We start from the raw sequence: 24,215 nt of genomic DNA on the forward strand, positions 1-24,215 counted from the left end.
GTTGTTAAGTAAACTTATCGGTGGTTAAGTAAACATTTCGGTTGTTAATATAAGTAAACTTATCGATTGTTAAGTAAACATATCGGTTGTTAAGTAAACATATCGGTTGTTAAGTAAACATATCGGTTGTTAAGTAAACTTATTGGTTGTTAAGTAAACTTATTGGTTTTTAAGTAAACATATGGGTTGTTAAGTAAACTTATTGGGTGTTATGTAAACTTCTTGGTTGTTAAGTAAACATATTGGTTGTTAAGTAAACATATTGGTTGTTAAGTAAACTTATCGGTTGTTAAGTAAACTTATCGGTTGTTAAGTAAACTTATCGGTTGTTAAGTAAACTTATTGGTTGTTAAGTAAACATATGGGTTGTTAAGTAAACTTATTGGTTGTTAAGTAAACTTATCGGTTGTTAAGTAAACTTATTGGTTGTTAAGTAATCTTATCGGTTGTTAAGTAAACATATGGGTTGTTAAGTAAACATATCGGTCGTTAAGTAAACTTATTGGTTGTTAAGTAATCTTATCGGTTGTTAAGTAAACATATGGGTTGTTAAGTAAACTTATTGGGTGTTAAGTAATCTTATCGGTTGTTAAGTAAACATATGGGTTGTTAAGTAAACATATCGGTCGTTAAGTAAACTTATCGGTTGTTAAGTAAAGATTGGTTGTTAAGTTAACATATCGGTCGTTAAGTAAAGTTATTGGTTGTTAAGTAAACTTATTGGTTGTTAAGTAAACATATCGGTCGTTAAGTAAACTTCTTGGTTGTTAAGTAAACATATCGGTCGTTAAGTAAACTTATCGGTTGTTAAGTAATCTTATCGGTTGTTAAGTAAACATTTCGGTTGTTAAGTAAACTTATCGGTTGTTAAGTAAACTTATCGGTTGTTACTTTACCAACTCACAGTACATTGATGTATTATACCTACACAGTGTATATGGGCTGTACCAACTCACAGTACATTGATGTGTTATACCTACACAGTATATATGGGCTGTACCAACTCACAGTACATTGATGTATTATACCTACACAGTGTATATGGGCTGTACCAACTCACAGTACATTGACGTATTATACCTACACAGTGTATATGGGCTGTACCAACTCACAGTACATTGATGTATTATACCTACACAGTGTATATGGGCTGTACCAACTCACAGTACATTGATGTATTATACCTACACAGTGTATATGGGCTGTACCAACTCACAGTACATTGATGTAGTTATACCTACACAGTATATATGGGCTGTACCAACTCACAGTACATTGATGTATTATACCTACACAGTGTATATGGGCTGTACCAACTCACAGTACATTGATGTATTATACCTACACAGTGTATATGGGCTGTACCAACTCACAGTACATTGATGTGTTATACCTACACAGTGTATATATGGGCTGTACCAACTCACAGTACATTGATGTATTATACCTACACAGTGTATATGGGCTGTACCAACTCACAGTACATTGATGTATTATACCTACACAGTGTATATATGGGCTGTACCAACTCACAGTACATTGATGTATTATACCTACACAGTGTATATGGGCTGTACCAACTCACAGTACATTGATGTGTTATACCTACACAGTGTATACGGGCTGTACCAACTCACAGTACATTGATGTGTTATACCTACACAGTGTATACGGGCTGTACCAACTCACAGTACATTGATGTGTTATACCTACACAGTGTATACGGGCTGTACCAACTCACAGTACATTGATGTATTATACCTACACAGTGTATATGGGCTGTACCAACTCACAGTACATTGATGTATTATACCTACACAGTGTATATGGGCTGTACCAACTCACAGTACATTGATGTGTTATACCTACACAGTGTATATATGGGCTGTACCAACTCACAGTACATTGATGTGTTATACCTACACAGTGTATACGGGCTGTACCAACTCACAGTACATTGATGTATTATACCTACACAGTGTATATGGGCTGTACCAACTCACAGTACATTGATGTATTATACCTACACAGTGTATATGGGCTGTATCAACTCACAGTACATTGATGTGTTATACCTACACAGTGTATATATGGGCTGTACCAACTCACAGTACATTGATGTGTTATACCTACACAGTGTATAAGGGCTGTACCAACTCACAGTACATTGATGTGTTATACCTACACAGTGTATACGGGCTGTACCAACTCACAGTACATTGATGTGTTATACCTACACAGTGTATACGGGCTGTACCAACTCACAGTACATTGATGTATTATACCTACACAGTGTATATGGGCTGTACCAACTCACAGTACATTGATGTATTATACCTACACAGTGTATATATGGGCTGTACCAACTCGCTGTGGTTGTTGTAAGAGCATGTAATGTTCCTGTAATATTTTGTAATAAGTCGTATTAATTGATGTTTCAGAAGCCACGGTCCAGTTGACGGCTCTGCCCCGCGAGCGTCTGTGGCGGTACCCTTTCTACATCATGGACGGCGAGTTTACCGTGGAGTACCTAGGCTGTTCTACTCTCTCTAAAAGCAACCACTTCCGGTCTGGGATCAATCCAAAAACCACTCCGTGAGAAGTATATAGAATTCCGGAAAGCATCCTCCAAGAACAAGAAGCTCAGCCAGGAAGCTGTGTTGAGGATTAATCGGGATGGTCTTACAGTGCTGTTTCCCGGCGCTCCTCCGGGTCAGGCCAACCAAATGTTCTATGATTTCCAATCAATCAATCTTTTTGAAGCAGTTCGCTTTATGTACAGGAAAGGTACGGACAAGAAAATGGCAGCTGGCTTTGTACCGATCGAACAAAATCGAAATCTAAACAATGGCGCAGAGAACCTGTTCTCCCACCTTGATAAGAAGAACCACAATTTGTTAAAAATGGAACACCCAGTTATGCTCGCGGGCGTCATGAGGCGAACCACGGGCGTGCGCGCGCTCGAATGTCACTGCTTTATTGCAGAACACGATGGCCAGGCGCTTAGAGTCGTTTCAATGTTACGAGGTCAGAACCCTACGGGATTTGAACGTGAACCCTCGTTTCAAAATCGCTACGGCGAATACTCTGGCCCCAACCCCGGGGGTCCTCACCCTGACATTTTACGTAACAGCTACGGTGAATACGGTGCGTACCGTAATGAGCCTCCTATGGGCCCGGGGCCAGACCAGCCGAGACCTCATTCGGACATATACTACCGCGACAGCAGACGTTCAGACGGATGGGAGGAACCTGGCCGTCGCATTAGCGACGAACCGCCAATAGAAGATAGGTACTTGGGAGATGGTAGACAGTTCTTTGGCGGACCCCCACGTGATATGGGCCCGCCGCCTCGTGACATGGGCCCGCCGCCTCGTGATATGGGCCCGCCGCCTCGTGACATGGGCCCGCCGCCTCGTGATATGGGACCTCCGACCCGAAATAGATTGTCGGGCGAGGATAGACATTTCTTGCACGAGCGCCAGTCTTCAGGCGACAGCGGTTCTCGTGGTTATCCAGAACCTCATAGAGCGGACAATGGTTTTATTCATGAGAGACAGCGATCTGGGGAAATAGTTCGTGGTGACAGACACTCTGATTACGGAGGGGAGATAACCCGTAGTGATAGACACTCCGATCACGGACACGGAGAACGATTCTCTCGGCCTCAGACACGCGACGACGGTCGTGTTGGGCGAGTAATGTCCCCTGGCAGGTACAGGGAGCCTCCGTCAACTGCTCCAAAACCCTCTCGGGCATTGTCGCCTGGTCCACGGTCACCACGATCACCTCCATCTTCCAGACATCAAGGGTTACCAAGGCAACCATTTGATAGTCCTCCATCTCCTACGCCATCCAAACCATTACCTAGAACCGAACCTGTATATTCTGCCTCGAATCTCGAAAGTCGACAGCTTGAAGAAAAACAAGCTGCCAAAGTGAAACCCGTTGCAAAGGTCCCTCCTAATCACGTGATGGGAGTAAAGGTTTTACCTACTGGTCTAATGGCGGCTCTCCCTAAAAAAGTGGAAGCTGAGCCGTCACGTTACAATGATGACGACGAGGATCCTTACGATAATGCAATGTCAAGGAAAGAGTTTTATGACGAAAAACGGAACACAAAGTCCGACCAAGATAAGTGGGATTACAGGCGCGATGACGATTTTCAGAAACCAGGGCCCGGCGGTTACGCACCACCGGATATAGTTCCGCGTCACGATAGAGACCCCAGGTACGGTGATGATTACGGTGAAATGTACCGAGATCGTTCGTCCCAACACAAAAATAATTCAGATAAATCCTGGTCGTTTGACAGTGAATTCCAAAAGTATGCCAAGCATGCGAGTGACGATAGTAATAGTGATAAAGGGTCGTACGGACACAGCTCGGACCGTAAAGGCGGAGAATTAGCCGGGATGTTTCATAACATGAACGTACAGAGAGGCTCTAACGACAGGGCTAAAACATCGGACACAAACTTCGAGCAGCAGCTTGGCTACTTACCTTAACAGGTCAAACATATACAAACAAGTATTGGTGTGGGATTTAGTTGCCCGGAAAAAAAAGGACTTGCTTTATTTGTGATTTGGTTACCCCTGACAACAAATAAGGTCACGCTGTGTGATTTGGTTACCACTGACAACAAATAAGGTCACGCTGTGTGATTTGGTTACCCCTGACAACAAATAAGGTCACGCTGTGTGATTTGGTTACCCTTGGCAACTGCTAAGGTCACACTGTGATTTGGTTACCCCTGACAACAAATAAGGTCACACTGCTTGTTTTGTGACGCTGTGTGATTTACAGTGTAATGACAATGAACGAGCGTTTTCGGAATTCACTTGTGGGTGATGTGTGATCTGGGAGATTTTTTAATTTGTATTTTACGATATTCATGTACCATAATAACTCTACGTTATACATTTTAACGGAAATTATATGTTTACAGATGTGTTTATATCACAATCAAATCTATTTTCCTGGTTACGTTTTTTTTCTGTTATTCAAGATTTTAAGATGATAAAATACATTTGACAATGGCTAGAATTTGATGCAAGGGAGGTAATTCGGATGTCATCGAATGTACTATGCAAAATGGTTATTTCCCTAGTTTGAACGGATCAACTTACGTTCAAGCTTATTTTTCTGTTTTCTTGTCTTGGTATGTGTGGAAAAGTTAAAGATAAACTGAATGTTCACAATGATTGAGTTTCACATGACGACATCTCTTTGGGATCTGATGTATACAGGGACGGCTCACAGCCATGTATACATTTTAAGTAAGGTTATACATGTACATGTGTTGACTGTGGGCTGGAATTCTGTACCAAGTACATGGGCTGGTATGACCTACATGGCTTGGCAGCTAAAAAGCTGGTACAGTATATCGTGGTAAATCAACCATATAGGGTTGTCTGTAAATTAAATATTTACATAATACAACCTCAAAATCTTTACGTTATCTACTTACATGTACAAGTCATCGAACTAGCAAACTGATGGACGAGTCAACCATCCGTATCATCAACTCATAAAAATATAAGCAGACATGCAAGATATCTGACCAAATGTGTCTGATGGCTTGTCATTTTAGTAGATATCTATAAATGCTGTGTATTCAATTATAAATTAGATATTTCAAACATATTTCAAACATTACATATATGCATTTTGAACATCTTTTATAAAATATCTGAGATCTTTTGTGAATTTTCTTTTCCATCATTGACGATAATTAAGATATTTTGCATGATATACCATAGAAAGCAGAATGGTCTATGTGAAATACAATTCTTCAACAAATATATATTTCATAGTTTAAAAACTTATACAGATCTCATGAATTCAATACATCTTTTTAGAAATGTTTAGAAGTGTTGTAAAATCTGATACAACTAGTAATTTGCCCTTGTAATGTACATGACTACTCTAGTTATCTCCCCTTGTATGGTCAGCATGGTGTAACTACGCAGTCAGAGGAAATGCTAGTAGTATACTTACAATGTATAATGTAATATGTACCATTAATACATAAACTCCGTTCATTGTAGAGATCTGCTGTAGAAATGTCAACCTCTTTAGATCACTTCCTCACAGATACCTAACTGTAATCCTCATTTTTATCTACCAGAGTTACTTCCCTTTGGTTTCTCCCCGACGTAAGCTCGACAGTCGATGTAGGCGATCTTTAATCTTGTATTGAGATCTCTGATCAAACTCGGTTACATTTCGTATTTATCTCTCACTACGGACGCTTGTCTAGAATAGGACACATATCCTCGTTCTCCCCATGTTGAGTTTCCCTCTGATCTACAGGTGATCGACTCCACATATTTTATTCCTAAGTAAGGTTGTTTTACGGACGTGTAAGTCTCCTATCCGTCCTGGATCGTGTAAGGATTATACAGGTGTTTTAAAAACAATACTGAGTGACCGTTTGGACAATGTACTGTGTATAGCCATCATATTATAGTATAAATATATTATTATTAAGTCATAGAGTCTCATTTTGTGTGGATATTTTTGTATAAATATATTCAGTAAAGATCTGAGTACATTTTGTTTCAGTAACGTCAAATGTTTTTGTTGTTGTTGAACATGTCCTCTCACAGAACCGCCATATTTTTTATTACACAGATAAAGTGCATTTAATCAAAAACTGCTCTTGCTGAAAAAAATAAATAATCAAAAATAAGAACACGTTTTGTGAGTTTTTTTCAGTCCAGATAGTGCTAATAATTTCTTGACCAGGACATAATTTCTGGACTGTTGAAGATAGTTTAACCAACTGACGAAGCGCAGTGCTCTGTCGTTGGATTCTTGTGATCTCAAGACTAATGATCAAACAAGTGGAGATTTCCTCAATAGTCTCTTGTCCTGACGATAACTTTTACACCGTTGGATAACTATACCATTATCAAATATTGACGAAGCGCAGTGCTCTGTTGTTCGACCATTGCAACTTGATTTAAGGTCAAAGGTCAAATAGGTGCAATTTCTCCAATACTTTCTTGTCCGGGCGAAAATTTTTACGGGCTTTAACCGTTGAAACAAGTTACAATTTTCTTAATTGTTTATTTCTTACATTTTGCGTAAAGGTCCATACCGAGAAGATGTGTGATTGCATCTATACAGATGGAAATCCTAGACCGATCTTAATCTTCACATCAAATGTCAAACGAAGAAACCTGCATCCTATAACCCCATATCGTGGTATTATACATCCTATCGACCAATACCGTAGTAACATGTATTATACATCAGACCGACGTTATAACGTAGTGTATAATGATGATCTGTATTTTAATCAGACTGACGTTATAACGTAGTGTTTAATGATGATCTGTATTTTAATCAGACTGACGTTATAACGTAGTGTTTAATGATGATCTGTATTTTAATCAGACTGACGTTATAACTAGTGTATGATGATGATCTGTATTTTAATCAGACTGACGTTATAACGTAGTGTATAATGATGATCTGTATGTTAATCAGACTGACGTTATAACGTAGTGTATAACGATGATCTGTATTTTAATCAGACTGACGTTATAACGTAGTGTTTAATGATGCTATGTATTTTAATCAGGTTGACGTTATAACGTAGTGTATAATGATGATCTGTATTTTAATCAGACAGACGTTATAACGTAGTGTATAATGATGATCTGTATGTTAATCAGACTGACGTTATAACGTAGTGTATAACGATGATCTGTATTTTAATCAGACTGACGTTATAACGTAGTGTATAATGATGATCTGTATTTTAATCAGGTTGACGTTATAACGTAGTGTATAATGATGCTATGTATTTTAATCAGACCGAAGTTATAACGTAGTGTATAATGCTGATTTGTAATTTTAATCAGGTTGACGTTATAACGTAGTGTATAATGATGAGCTGTATTTTAATCAGGTTGACGTTATAACGTAGTGTATAATGATGATCTGTATTTTAATCAGACTGACGTTATAACGTAGTGTATAATGATGAGCTGTATTTTAATCTGACTGACGTTATAACGTAGTGTATATTGATGATCTGTATTTTAATCAGACTGATGTTATAACGTAGTGTTTAGTTGTTATCTGTATTTTAATCTGACTGACGTTATAACGTAGTGTATAATGATGATCTGTATTTTAATCAGACTGACGTTATAACGTAGTGTATAATGATGATCTGTATTTTAATTAGACTGACGTTATAACGTAGTGTATAATGATGATCTGTATTTTAATCACACTGACGTTATAACGTAGTGTATAATGATGATCTGTATTTTAATCAGGTTGACGTTATAACGTAGTGTATAATGATGCTATGTATTTTAATCAGACTGAAGTTATAACGTAGTGTATAATGCTGATTTGTATTTTAATCAGGTTGACGTTATAACGTAGTGTTTAGTTGTTATCTGTATTTTAATCTGACTGACGTTATAACGTAGTGTATAATGATGATCTGTATTTTAATCAGACAGACGTTATAACGTAGTGTATAATGATGATCTGTATTTTAATCAGACTGACGTTATAACGTAGTGTTTAATGATGATCTATATTTTAATCAGACTGACGTTATAACGTAGTGTATATTGATGATCTGTATTTTAATCAGACAGACGTTATAACGTAGTGTATAATGATGATCTGTATTTTAATCAGACAGACGTTATAACGTAGTGTATAATGATGATCTGTATTTTAATCAGACTATAACGTAGTGTATAATGATGATCTGTATTTAATATAAACTTTATTTTATTCATTCAATTTATACATATACAATACACAATCATACAATCATAATGTGAATAGGGTTCGGAAACAAGTATAAGACTTATATTAATCCGTTTCCTTTTGTGACACATTGAGTAAACGGCAGCAAGTGGGAGAATACGTAAGTGAGCAATGTAATACTTGTATAGATGGAAAATGGGGAAATTCGGAAAGAGGAGAGATGAAAAGACCAGAAGAAAAAGATCAGAGAGGAATTTTATGCCATGACATGAGATATACAACCTGCTGTAACAGCTGTGCAAACAATAAAGAATAAAAAAAAATAAAAACAATCATTCAAATCTTTTAGAAATAATTATAAATTCTTGAAAACTGGAAAAAATCAAAAGATTTTCATCATACGTGAGTTCGTTATCACCGAAGAGTAGTATTTCAGTTGATAAGGGATAGTTTAGAGCACTAAAACAACGTAAGCGAAACTGCGCGAAAAGTGGACAACGTAATAAGAAATGTTCGTTGGTCTCATCTTCATGATTACACGTGCATAGAGGACTATCTATAAGATTTTTATGAAATAGATAAAATTTTAGTGGGCTGCACTCCATCCTTAATCTTGCATGGTGAATCTGACCCAGTCTATTACCGCTAAGGAAGTAATGTGGAACTTTGTGGCGTGGTTTATTCAAATGACTTTTCAATTTAGTTATGGACGGATCACTTTTGATTGCATCTGGCAAGGAATTCCACAAAGGGATTACAGATGGCAGGAAGGATTTCATGTAAAGACTTGTGCGACAAGGAGGAGGGCGAAAGTTATTTCCAACACGAGTATTGTGATCATGGATGCTATTATTACGTCGAGGAAGAATTTCTTGTAGATACTGAGGAAGGAGACCATGAACCATTTTATGGAAATGAATTAATTTGTGGTGTTTACGTCTTTGCTCTAAGGGAAGCCAGCCTGTTTCAAGATAAAGTTTTACTCTACTTGTGAGTTTAGTTCCGCCAGTAACTATACGCGCTGCCTCTAATTGGAGATTTTCTAGCATGTCAGACTGAGTTTTTGTAAGGTTATCCCAAACAATGTTCCCATATTCAAAAATAGGTCGGATAAGAGTAAAATACAGAGTTTGAAGAGAAGTACGATCTAAAGTGAATTTGAATCTGCGTAAAATATTCAATTTTGGTGAAACCTTGGATATGATCAAGTTGATATGATCAGTCCAACCGCCATTGTTGGACAGAGTCAAACCGAGATGCCTATGTGAACTTACCTCAGAAAGCAAAATATTGTTCATATGTAGAGGGGGATGAATTGGGGAATTAGTCTTTTTGGATATTAATAAGGTTTCTGTTTTAGTAGGATTGAAGTTAACCAACCAATTCACTGACCATTCATGAATTTTACGAAGATCGAAATTCAAATCGACTGCACTTATCCTAGGTGAGTCGATAATGACATACAAAGAGGTGTCATCTGCGAATAATTTTATATTAGCTCGTATGTCTTTCACAATGTCATTTATAAATAAAAGAAACAAAAGGGGGCCCAGTATCGAGCCTTGGGGAACCCCGGCCTTAATTTCAGACCAATTAGAAAATTTTCCGTTGATAACAACTCTTTATTTACGATTGTAGAGATAATTTTCGAACCATTTTAGAAGTGAACCCCGAATTCCAAAACCTGAAAGCTTACTTAGTAGTCCCTTATGCCAAACGCGGTCAAAAGCTTTGCTAATATCACAAAAGACCATTCGTATTTCTTTACCATGGTCTAAAGCAGAGTAAATATCATGAGTTTGATGATGATCTGTATTTTAATCAGACTGACGTTATAACGTAGTGTATAATGATGATATGTATTTTAATCAGACTGACGTTATAACGTAGTGTTTAGTGATGATCTGTATTTTAATCAGACTGACGTTATAACGTAGTGTATAATGATGATCTGTATTTTAATCAGGTTGACTTTATAACGTAGTGTATAATGATGATCTGTATTTTAATCAGACTGACATCATAACGTAGTGTATAATGATGATCTGTATTTTAATCAGACTGACGTTATAACGTAGTGTATAATGATGATCTGTATTTTAATCAGACAGACGTTATAACGTAGTGTATATTGATGATCTGTATTTTAATCTGACTGACGTTATAACGTAGTGTATAATGATGATCTGTATTTTAATTAGACTGACGTTATAACGTAGTGTATAATGATGATCTGTATTTTAATCAGACTGACGTTATAACGTAGTGTATAATGATGATCTGTATTTTAATCAGACTGACGTTATAACGTAGTGTTTAATGATGAGCTGTATTTTAATCAGACTGACGTTATAACGTAGTGTATAATGATGATCTGTATTTTAATCTGACTGACGTTATAACGTAGTGTATATTGATGATCTGTATTTCAATCAGACTGACGTTATAACGTAGTGTATAATGATGATATGTATTTTAATCAGACTGACGTTATAACGTAGTGTATAATGATGATCTGTATTCTAATCAGACTGACGTTATAACGTAATGTATAATGATGATCTGTATTTTAATCAGACAGACGTTATAACGTAGTGTATAATGATGATCTGTATTTTAATCAGACTGACGTTATAACGTAGTGTATATTGATGATCTGTATTTTAATCAGACTGACGTTATAACGTAGTGTATAATGATGATCTGTATTTTAATCAGACTGACGTTATAACGTAGTGTATAATGATGATCTGTATTTTAATCAGACTGACGTTATAACGTAGTGTATAATGATGATCTGTATTTTAATCAGACTGACGTTATAACGTAGTGTATAATGATGATCTGTATTTTAATCAGACTGACGTTATAACGTAGTGTATAATGTTGATCTGTATTTTAATCTGACTGACGTTATAACGTAGTGTATAATGATGATCTGTATTTTAATCAGACTGACGTTATAACGTAGTGTATAATGATGATCTAATTTTAATCAGACTGACGTTATAACGTAGTGTATAATGATGATCTGTATTTTAATCAGGTTGACGTTATAACGTAGTGTATAATGATGATCTGTATTTTAATCAGACTGACATCATAACGTAGTGTATAATGATGATCTGTATTTTAATCAGGCTGACGTTATAACGTAGTATATAATGATGATCTGTATTTTAATCAGACAGACGTTATAACGTAGTGTATAATGATGATCTGTATTTTAATTAGACTGACGTTATAACGTAGTGTATAATGATGATCTGTATTTTAATCAGACTGACGTTATAACGTAGTGTATAATGATGATCTGTATTTTAATCAGACTGACGTTATAACGTAGTGTTTAATGATGAGCTGTATTTTAATCAGACTGACGTTATAACGCAGTGTATAATGATGATCTGTATTTTAATCAGACTGACGTTATAACGTAGTGTATAATGATGATCTAATTTTCTCTCATATCTCGCCATGTTGGATAGAGTTTGCCCATGTAAGATAGCTATGTAAGATAAATCTATCTTACATAGCATTTCACGCGCGCGGATTAATCTGCGTTCAAGGGGGACAACTCTCACAACGTCGTCTGCTTGTGTTCACATCCGACAGTCCTTATCGTCGGTGTCTGTTTTGAAACGTTGGACTTAACTTTAAAAATACATACATTCTTAGATAAATATATATCATATCAGCAGTAAATCAATAGGGCTACACGGTTAAACGATTAGACATTTCATCTGAGCGAACAGATAACTCCGTTACTGTAACAAACAGACTACGCCTACAGGCCTGTTGTAACAGTTACAGTACAATACAGACTTGCCTACCCGACAGATTTGTCATTTGTCATTAAAAACATGTAAACACACACAATCACCTGGCAATGACAGGAAGTAAAATAAAAGCCATACATAAAAAAAATATAAAAAAGAAAATGTCAAACGTCACAACCTATGAAATGGTTCCGTTTGCGTCAAGCAGGGGGCCCTGGACTTTGTTTACTCTACTGTACTGTCAGTAACTGTTAGGCCTACTCAGTAACCTGTGTATTTGGAAGTTGGGAATTGGCTCTTAAATGAACGAACATTCGGTAAAAATGACACCCCTCGATGTTCATATAAAAATATTTATTTCAATTGTAACTCAGAGTCTATATTTGTGTAGAGTAACCATGAAAACTAACTGCCATCCTAGCCTTTCAATATGATCATCGTTAGCCTATCGACTGACCTACCTTCGTCATTCCATCAAGACAACCGGTTAAACACATATAATCCTATGTCACAGAAAAGATCGAATACTCGTATAGAGTCACTGTTCGCTGGTTCACACACGAAGTTGCCAAAATCACAGTGAATTTAAAATTACCAGCCACGAAACATCGCCGCGTCATGGCGATCGAGATCGACATCACTCTCATTGAACTATGAATGGAATTCCAATGACAGTCGTGACGTCATGCAGTGACGTAGTATTTCATAAAAAAAAAATTTGACTTGACATTTAAAAGTACAGTGTGTTCTGTGAAATGATTAAATATGTCGAGGTGCAAATCAAATTATATGTGAAGTTGGAAAACTCATTTCAGCGTTGGCTTTCAGTATTGTTGATAGAACTTCTTTTTCTCGGATGGTGACAATTTGATCACGGCCACGTAAAAGTCGGTCAAGTTACGGTAATTTTTATCGGCGAATTGTTCATTCGTTCATCACTTAACCACAAATGAATGAAATTTGTGTGCAAACATTGTTTGCCAAAAATAGGGTATGATCTTTCAGAATATCACACGTATATTTAGTAAAAACGTCAAATAAAGAAATTAAAAAATTGAAGAAAATGGATGGCTGAGGGACACTTTCGCCAGAAATTCGGTAATGATATGAGAGAAAAAGACTCTTTCATTATGTGTGTATGTAGGATAGGGATATTCCACCCTCGGGATCACAAAATGTGGTAAAACCCTCGGCAAGCCTCGGGTTTCACCACATTTTGTGACCCCTCGGGTGGAATATCCCTATCCTACATACACACATATGAAAGAGTCTTATATTAATCTGACTGACGTTATAACGTAGTGTATAATGATGAGCTGTATTTTAATCAGACTGACGTTATAACGTAGTGTATAATGATGATCTAATTTTAATCTGACTGACGTTATAACGTAGTGTATAATGATGATCTGTATTTTAATCAGACTGACGTTATAACGTAGTGTATAATGATGATCTGTATTTTAATCAGACTGACGTTATAACGTAGTGTATAATGATGATCTAATTTTAATCTGACTGACGTTATAACGTAGTGTATAATGATGAGCTGTATTTTAATCAGACTGACGTTATAACGTAGTGTATAATGATGATCTTATTTTAATCTGACTGACGTTATAACGTAGTGTATAATGATGAGCTGTATTTTAATCAGACTGACGTTATAACGTAGTGTATAATGATGATCTAATTTTAATCTGACTGACGTTATAACGTAGTGTATAATGATGATCTGTATTTTAATCAGACTGACGTTATAACGTAGTGTATAATGATGATCTGTATTGTAATCAGACTGACGTTATAACGTAGTGTATAATGATGATCTAATTTTAATCTGACTGACGTTATAACGTAGTGTATAATGATGAGCTGTATTTTAATCAGACTGACGTTATAACGTAGTGTATAATGATGAGCTGTATTTTGTTTTTGTTTTTGCTTTTTGGTTTTTTTTTTTCATCGTTTGCAAATCATTGGTGTTGTTGACTAATGTATACACCGAGACTGATGTTACGTAGATGGTATTAGTAAACACGTGCCTGTTGAAGAAGTTAAGGATGAGAGTTATCGCCCTTGTTATGATATTAAGACAACCATTTTATGTAGGATACGTGTTCAAAGGGAAGTAACTCGTATTCGTCACATTGGCCCTAACCATATACTACTATAACAAACATTGACGGGAACTATGTGGTGTGGTCAATAAATTGTACATGCTGGAATGTGGTAGTACGTACAATACAGTACAAACAGCCTGTATCCAGTGTATATAGCTGACAACCAGTGACTAGACATCGAAATTAGTTTATTTACGTAGCCACAAACTTCAGTAACAACAGCCACTTTCGCGGCCGTACATATTGATTTTAACAGGACATCTTTTAGGGTGTCCATTTGTTCTTTGAAATCAAAATTCATTCACCCGAGTTTCACATATAACAAGCTTTCGTGATTGTCCAATTTGTCTCGCGACAGAGTACATTTGTGTATGTACGAATGGTGATAAGCATATATCTGTACCGTACTCGTCACTGAACGTCAAATTTCTATACATATATATCTGTATATATATATAAGCATGGTAACTATGGTAACAGGTATATATCCATACCGCACTAGTCAGTAAACGTCAAGCTTATCCGGATATATATCTATATATATGTAAGTATGGTAACTATGGTAACAGGTATATATCAATACCGTACTAGTCCCTGAACGTCAAACTGATCTACATATCTATATCTGTATGTCAAACTTCTATTTATACAATTGTATCTGTATATCTAAATGTTAGTACATGAGACATGAGGAACAGTCTGAGAAAGTCTCCCCTCATTAAGACGGCACGTGATTTTTTAATTGTCAAGGGATAATTTGTTCATAAGGTAATTAGGCTAATCACAGTTAACAACCATTTCGCATTTTCATCCATCTTTTCTCGTGAAATTAACTTGACAAATGTTTAAAAAAAACTCTATAGCACTGTTCAGTCTTTCCTAACTGGCTAATGTTTTAGGAATATCACCACAGAGGGTTTGAAGAAGTAATTAGGTTGATCACATGAAGATTGTCTCGGCCCAGAAGTGTACATAATGGATGGTGTATAAATATCGCTTTAAAACCCTGTACATATGCTCCTCCTAATTATAACTACTTTCAAGGAATTTATCTCACCCTGAAATCTGTGTTTGGTTGTCGTCAGAAATCCTTTGGACAGAAGTAACTCTACAGTAACTTTGAAAGTTGAACGAAATGAATATTAAATGCTGAATATGAAATGATTGAATAATGAATTCAATGTCTAAGTTTCTGATAGATTTTAGCATTTGGTACTGAAGGCGGTAATATCTTCGTAAAATATGTGTAAGGTATAAAATGCGTCTTAATATATTGTATACGTACATACTGTCTGTTAATAAAGATATATTAAGTTGTATCTAAAATGAGTCGACAAGTGTTGATAGAACATTTAGAAAATACTGAATTCAACATTGTATTTCAAATTATTATAGACCATAGATAGTCATATATTGATTTACAATGTCTGGATTACATGGGCACAATTTACTTGTATAGATGTTTTGAAAATAATTGATGAATACAAAGATGGCACGTTTAATATTCATTAAAGTCAAACACATTTTCATAATCTCATTATCTAGTCTTGTTGCTTTCCATATTTTCATGAACAAATTTCAGTTGTTTGACATATTTTCATTATTCATTCCGGTCGTTTTACATATTTTCATTATTTGTTCCGGATGTTGACGAGAGATATGATGATTCTATGGCTTATGTTTGGCACCCTGCCAAACGTTTAAAATGGTGCCATTTGGCGCCATTTTTTAAACGTTTGGCAGGGTGTCAAACATAAGCCATAGGAATCATCACTTCTCTCTCACTGTATTTCATTCTATTTTTAGCCCTTACATTCTATTTTTAGCCATTTCATTCTATGTTAAGCCTAATACTGACCATTTCTAATACTTACCTAGACTGACCATTTCTAATACTTACCTAGACTGACCCTTTCTAAATACTTACCTTTTTACTTTGAGAATGTTTTTGAATCTCACTGTATTTCATGCTATTTTTAGCCCTTACATTCTATTTTTAGCCCTTACATTCTATTTTTAGCCATTTCATTCTATGTTAAGCCTTATACTGACCATTTCTAATACTTACCTAGACTGACCCTTTCTAAATACTTACCTTTTTACTTTGAGAATGTTTTTGCAGGAAGTCCAGGTGAGAAGTTTAGCTGAGAAGTCTTTGGTTGAGATGTCTGGATGATTACCAAAAAACATTGGAACCCAATTCAACTGAGTTCTGATTTTTTAACAGAAACCCAAGCCAAATGACCCTGATGTTTTTTTTTTTTTTTTTTTAAATATGTGTAAACCGCCAAACTTTCCAGAATGAGGCTGTGAAGAATTCAACATGGCAGCTTCCATGTGTTTACATTACCTCAGGATGTTTATGGGTTTTAACATTATAAAATATAGCAGGTAAGTTGTGTTTTTAATCTTTTTGATCTGATCAAAGAATATTTATTTTAAATGTATGAGTATATTATAGAATGAAGCTGTTTTTATCATGATTTACGGAGATTGATTTGTTGGTGCTCAAGTTATTGACTCAGTGTTACGGAGGTCATTTTTTGCAGATTACAGTAGATTTAGATGGTTTGTATTGTAAAATGGAATCATCTCAGTTCAAAATAATCATTATGAATTGATGTCTTCATAACAGTAGTAAAATAAAGGTTTTGTTTTGTTGCTAGAACTAAAAATACTACCATGGTAAAATGCTTTCACTTTCTATTCCCGGAACTGTGACGTCACAGCCATAACTGTCTTGAGTTGTACGGAGGTCATTTTCCGTAAATTACAATAGATTTAGATAGTTTGTATTGTAAAATGGAATCATGTCAGTTCAAAATAATCATTCTGAGTTGATGTCTTCATAACAGTAGTAAAATAAAGGTTTTGTTTTGTTGCTAGAAAACTACCATGATTAACTGCTTTCACTTTCTATTCTCGGAACTTTCTAGACAGTGTGACGTCACATCCATAACTGTCTGAAGTTGTACGGAGGTCATTTTCCGTAAATTACAATATATTTAGATGGTTTTTATTGTAAAATGGAATCATGTCAGTTCAAAATAATCATTCTAAAACTGTGTCTTTTTAACATGGTGTTTTTAGCATATTAACATGCTGTTTTAAATTCATGATTTTGTCATGTTTTGTCATGTTTTGTCATTTTTGTCATGATTTTGTCATGATGTTGTCATTATTTGTCATTATTTGTCATGTTTTGTCATGTTTTGTCATGATTTGTCATGATTTTGTCATTTTTGTCATGATTTTGTCATTATTTTGTCATGATGTTGTCATTATTTGTCATGTTTTGTCATGATTTTGTCATGTTTTGTCATGATTTTGTCATGTTTTGTCATGTTTTGTCATGTTTTGTCATGATTTTGTCATTTTTGTCATGATTTTGTCATTATTTGTCATGTTTTGTCATGATTTTGTCATGTTTTGTCATGTTTTGTCATGATTTTGTCATGATTTTGTCATTTTTTGTCATGATTTTGTCATGTTTTGTCATGATTTTGTCATTTTTGTCATGTTTTGTCATGTTTGTCATGTTTTGTCATGCTTGTCATTATTTTGTCATTATTTGTCATGATTTGTCATGATTTTGTCATTATTTGTCATGTTTTGTCATGATTTTGTCATTTTTGTCATGATTTTGTCATGATTTTGTCATGTTTGTCATGATTTTGTCATTTTTGTCATGTTTTGTCATTATTTGTCATGATGTTGTCATTATTTGTCATTATTTGTCATGTTTCGTCATGATTTTGTCATGTTTTGTCATGTTTGTCATGATTTTGTCATTTTTGTCATGTTTTGTCATTATTTGTCATGATGTTGTCATTATTTGTCATTATTTGTCATGTTTTGTCATGATTTTGTCATGTTTTGTCATGATGTTGTCATGATTTTGTCATTATTTTGTCATTTTTGTCATGTTTTGTCATGATTCTATCATTAATTTTCTGAGAGGACAGACATTCTTCAGTTACAGCTTTCTTGGAGATTGGAATCAATTCAATAGAATTATAATTGAAAAAAATAACGTAATTCATACTTTGTTTTTTTTTCTTTTATTATATTCACAAACGTATATGCAAACAATGATTTCTTAATTAAACAATCAATATTTTTATAAGATATGGATTGCAATACATACAGTCATTACACAAAACCTGCAATTAATAACAATGTATACTCATTACTATTATAACAAGCAGGGATCGACACTAACGGTAGACCGGAGGACCGAGGCCCCTAAAAAACAATGTCGGTCTTCTCGATTCTATTTTTTGGAGGACCGATGGTCCTCTTAAACTCATAACCATTTGTTATCCCGCGGATCACAAAATCCACCAAAAAAACCTGAAATCGTGTGCGAAATGTTCATGCTGAGTTTATTTCTTGACCACGACCGTCGTCGGTAGAACGATGACCTAAACAATCCTGTAGGAAGTATTTCCGGTTGAAGTCAGGTGCGTATTATCATTGCTGATAACTGTTTAAAGTCTGAATCATTTGTACGTTTGTAATAAGGGCCCGTGTAAGTCAGTACGCTTCAAGCGTTTGAATAACAGTCTGTATCATTTGTACGTTTGTAATAAGGGCCCGTGCAAATCAGTACGTTTCAAGCGTTTGAGTAACATAGGGTAAGATGGCGACTATGCTTCAATGGTTGGGAAAGTCACCCTCAAAGAAACAGAAGCTGTCAAATGTCGAACGACGTGAATATGAAAAAACACGACACAGATCGTTTCAGGAAGGTTGGTATAAATCTTTCACTTGGCTAAGGCATTCATCTGAAGAGAACAAAATGTACTGTACGTTATGTGAAAAGTTTGACAGGAGCGAAAATCCCTCCACCTTTAAATTAGGCACAAACAATTACAAAATCGACATTGTGAAGAAGCATGAAAAGTCTGAGACACATACTAGGAGCTTGGAGCGATCCAGGGCTGCCTCTGTATCTCCAGGAGAGTCAATTGGAGAGAAAACTGTCGTTGCTCTGAACAAATGTGCAACTTTGAAACTATGCCATCTCTTCAGAAATGCACACTATGTAGCAAAATTAGGGAAGCCCTACACCGACTATGTATCTCTGTGTAGGCTTGATGCCGCAAAGAAAATTGATATAGGGAGTACATATCTGACTGACAAATATTGCCAACAAATTATCTCAAATATTGCCGATACCAGGCGTGTGGTGCAGAGGGATGTTGTGCAAAAGGCCAACTTTATTTCTGTAATTTCCGACGGGGCCACAGACTGTGCCTCTATGGAAACCGAGATAGTGTATTGCAGAACGTCTGTTGGATGTGAGGTACGTCATTATATATTTTCCATGTTCATCTAAGTAAGTTAACTATAAGGAGTGTGTTGCTCCAGCGACATGGTACACATGTCCCTTTTCCCCTAATTTGTGCATCTTGCCATCAAATTGGCTGACAAATTTTACAGTCAATAATTTATATTATAAACCTGCGTGTCTTTTGTACAATCTTTATTTAATAATATGAATTCAAAACATGAATACCGGTATTCCTGTACATGTTAGTCAATTGAATAACTCATAAATAATTTCAATTTCATATAGGTGTCCACTTTCTTTGTTGGGATCAAGCATGTGAGACGAGCTGATGCTGTGACCATATCCCAGGCAATTACCTCCCTTCTAGACACCAGATTTCCCGATTGGAGAGAGAAAATCATTGCCATGGGGACAGACGGTGCATCTGTGATGGTGGGGAAGAAAGGAGGGGTTGTTAAGATTGTTTCTGAGGCTGTGGATCGCCCTTTCTTGAAGGGAATTCATTGTTCTGCACATAGGTACAATTATGAATTAGTTTTGAATTTGTGTATTCAGATAACAAATGTTAAGAAAGGAATTTTTTTAACTAATTTATTAAGACAGAGACATAGCAGGATGACTAATTTTTAACCATTTTTCTCCAAAAATACTGAAAAGCTTAATAAATTGTATGTCGAAATGCTATGGTAGCTTTAGTTAGAATATAATTGAGAAATAATCGCTAAAATTTTGCATTTTTCTACTAACAGGTTGGAACTTGCGTACAAGGATGCAACAAAAAAAATTCCCATCCATCAAAGATGTGAGCTGCTGTTACTCAACCTTTATTTATTTTACAAGTGAGTAGCTGCAACACATTTTTTGTCTGTTTTTTCTTATTACATGTATTATTTACCCAATACTCCTTTAGTTCAATCTGGCTGCAAACCATCAATAATCTCTTTGTTGTAGTCTTGTTTCAGTGATACCTGACTAAGTAGAGTTTTTCTGGCCCTGACACCAGAGTGAGACTCGGTCTGATGTATCTATCTGTCAGTCTGGTGTCATGGCCAGAGAAAATTCAGACTTGACTAAGCTGTCCTGACTGAGATTGTTCCTTAAATAATTTGCCTGACACTTTTATTTTATATCTTTTTCAATGCAAAATCTAATGGCATTGTATAGTATTCATGTTATTTATAGATACAGCCCACTCAACCGAGCAAACCTCAGAGCATCATTTGAGTCTCTTGGTAAAGCATCAAGGGTTCCAACTAGAATGGGTGGTACACGGTGGCTTCCTCACACAAAACGTGCATTGAAGCAAATGTTGGAAGGCATGGATGGCATCGTCCTTCATCTGGAACAGGTACTTTTCTATTATAAAAACCAATAAGCAAAGCATTAAATGCTATAAATTGAAATGAAGTTATTTACAATTGTATGTACAATCTCGTGAAATCTGCAGTTAAGTAGTTTTTCAATTGTTTAGATTGATTATATACAATATTCAATTTTACAGATGCAGCAGCAACCCCAGAAAGAATCAAGCTGTAAGGCAAAGAATTTTCTGAAGGTCCTAAAATCTCCTGAAACCATCTATTGGCTGCATCTTATGACAGATGTCATAAGGTGCCTGTCAAAAGTGTCAGAGACAATTCAGGAGAAACACAGTACTGTTGCCGATATTGCCAGTGAATTAGAATGTGCAAAAAACATAATTGAAAAGTACAAATCAAGGTATATATCATGCAAACTGACAATATATAGCATAGCACTACTTATCAAGTACTAAAACTAATTCTTGGTGAAGGTAGTTTCTAAGTGTGTATCTGACTTTCTTGATTTGCTTTTAATGCTTTCTGCTTATTAGCTAGTTAATAATATAGTCAACGTTTCTAGCTGCTATCCTACATACTTTGTCGAAAACAGGGATCATTTTAGCATGACTATTATAAAATGGAATGAATACATTCTAAAGTAGATAGCTGATGTTTAGCAACATATGTTATCTGCACAAAAAAGCAAATAATCATTAATAATCATTTAACCAATATTATATCAGATCTTTACAATTTACATGTACTAATAAATCTCGGCTTTTGGGAAGTGGCCTTTGAAGTCTAAGATAATCCCTGGACAAGTGATGCTTTTGATGTCAAGAAATGCTTTTGCATGATTTGTGCTCTATCCATTCATTAGTGTTGGTCCATGTCTGAGATCAATGTCTCCTGATTCATTGCTGGAGAAGCAAATGACAGAAAGGAAAACAAAGTTGTTGGTTTCCTTGCTAACTGCACTAACAGATAGGTTTTCTGGGGATGCTAATCTTTTCCTGCCTGCTGCAACCCTCCTTTCCATTAAAATGTGGCCAGATTTTAAAGAAGAATTAGGTAATTTCCAAGAAAATGAAGATAAACTTTAAAAGGATTTAAGTAATGGTGTTACCTTTTGTATATGCTTACATTTTGTGAAAATATTTTTATACATTTCCTCTGCATGATAATTATAAACTTTGTGATTTGACAATAAAATCTAACAGAACCTGAAGTTAAGTTAACTGTCAAAGTTAATCTAACACAAAACTTAGCTTATATTTATTCTGTTAAGAAATCTATTTATCTGCTTCCTTTTGAATGAAAAAAAACTTTGAAGTTTTCTGTTGACACATGGCTACTTTAATGTGACACAATGCCTGAATGGTAACTGATGAATTGATGTTTAATTAGATTTTGGAGATCTGCATGTTCAGGAGCTAGTGGAGATTGCAAAACCAGCCTTAATGAACACAGACATGATTGAGGAGGAGTGGACAAGGCTGAAAACTACACTCGCAGCAAGGTAACATATAGACATAGGTCTTAATTAATCATTTTTAAATAATATCATGTGGTAAGGCTAAGCAATTCAATGTCACTGGTGATACCTTGTCTAATGAGATGCATAATTTCTCTTTTGTAACAGGAGGATGAAGATACAAGACGTCACTTGGCCATCCTTGGAAGCCAGTTTTGGAAATGTTTGTCCAATGTTTTTCATGTTGGTCAATTATTTATTGACACTTCCAGGCTCCTCTGTTGATGCAGAGCGAGGATTTTCACGGTGAGTACTGTTGGCGATAAAATGATCTCAAAATAGATTGAGTTAGGGAATGAATTTATGATATCCTTATATCACGATTAATTTCAATTCAGAGTAACGACACCATGTTTATTGATAAAGTTATTTGCATTGCAGGATGAAACTCATCAAGAGTGATTGGCGATCCCGGTTAGGGGAGTCCAACCTTTCTGACCAGATTCTACTCAACCTGGAGACAGAACCCATTGGATCATTTGATCCTATGCCGGCAATAGCCCACTGGTACAGTGGAGGGCAGAGGGCAAGGAGGCCATTTTATAAGGATGAAATGAGGGTAACTATATTATTGTTTTATTTGTTTATTGAAAATATATATGTCAAGAATTCATAGAAATTGTTTTGCCTTCATATCATGTATATTTGCCTTATGAATGACGGTATCATGGTTTAAACAGGAGATATATTATCGATTAATGTTCTTTATTCAGAAATCGGAGACCCCAAGGGAATGTTCAGTTTTTCAGCGGACAGATGGGCATGAGGTCATCCCAGTTTCCCTTGATTTGCATGAGGACCAAGCTGAGCATGAGGGGGAGGAGGAGGCAGATGAGGAAGATCTTCAGGAAGGGGCAACATTTACGCCAGATTCCCAGTCTGATGATGAGGATGAGGATCTCTCCAGGAGAGACCTTCTTGCTCTCCAGCAAAAGTCATACAGACTTTTCATTGAAAACTTAAGAAACTAGTTGAATATGGAATAACAAATACAAAAACTGAAATGAGCATTGTTTTAGTTGTTTTTTTTTTAAATTCTTTTCCTTTCAGCATATTTCCTCAAGCAATGATCAAGTATGATGGACCACCAAACATAATTTACTATGCAAACCATGTTAACTGCAAAAAGTATCTTTAAAAATGTCTCAAATACAAAAGCTCCAAAATACACCAAAAATGGCCTAGAATGCACCACAGAGCATCTTGAAAAAAAAAATTTCCGGGGGGGCATGCCCCCGGACCCCCCTAGAAACTTACGGCTCGCGCCTTCGGCGCTCGCTGTTCGGGCTCCACAAAATTACATAGGGCCCCTTGAATATTTTTTTTAGGAGCCCTGCGGGCTCCTCTACCATTTCAGTTAGTGTCAAACCCTGACAAGTAACGTTCAAGATGATGAACGAAATCATCTACAATGTAAGTATTGGCATGCCATTC

General features: G+C 35.8%; 3 protein-coding genes across 3 annotated transcripts in view; all 3 read left to right on the forward strand.

Annotated features, from left to right (window-relative positions):
- The window catches only part of LOC117333644 (YLP motif-containing protein 1-like), a 28,983-nt gene extending 22,286 nt beyond the window's left edge, over positions 1-6,697 (forward strand). The window contains 2 exon segments of the mRNA XM_033893047.1: positions 2,442-2,557; positions 2,559-6,697. Of these exon segments, the coding sequence (XP_033748938.1) occupies positions 2,442-2,557; positions 2,559-4,508 (2,066 nt within the window). The 3' untranslated portion in view covers positions 4,509-6,697.
- A 12,595-nt stretch (positions 6,698-19,292) lies between these two features.
- LOC117332361 (zinc finger protein 862-like) lies at positions 19,293-22,350 on the forward strand. The gene is made up of 6 exons (XM_033891247.1): positions 19,293-19,958; positions 20,232-20,464; positions 20,696-20,785; positions 21,129-21,294; positions 21,448-21,665; positions 22,128-22,350. The coding sequence occupies exons 1-6, from the start codon at positions 19,293-19,295 to the stop codon at positions 22,348-22,350; spliced, it is 1,596 nt and encodes a 531-aa protein (XP_033747138.1).
- Positions 20,084-23,789, forward strand: LOC117333754. Its single transcript, XM_033893177.1, has 8 exons — positions 20,084-20,464; positions 20,696-20,785; positions 21,129-21,294; positions 21,448-21,665; positions 22,655-22,766; positions 22,890-23,027; positions 23,163-23,340; positions 23,495-23,789. Exons 5-8 carry the CDS (start codon positions 22,708-22,710, stop codon positions 23,750-23,752), a joined length of 633 nt encoding a protein of 210 aa, XP_033749068.1. The 5' UTR covers positions 20,084-20,464; positions 20,696-20,785; positions 21,129-21,294; positions 21,448-21,665; positions 22,655-22,707; the 3' UTR covers positions 23,753-23,789.
- Positions 23,790-24,215: the final 426 nt, after the last annotated feature.

Source organism: Pecten maximus, chromosome 8, assembly GCF_902652985.1.
Source record: "Pecten maximus chromosome 8, xPecMax1.1, whole genome shotgun sequence".
Taxonomy (NCBI): domain Eukaryota; kingdom Metazoa; phylum Mollusca; class Bivalvia; order Pectinida; family Pectinidae; genus Pecten; species Pecten maximus.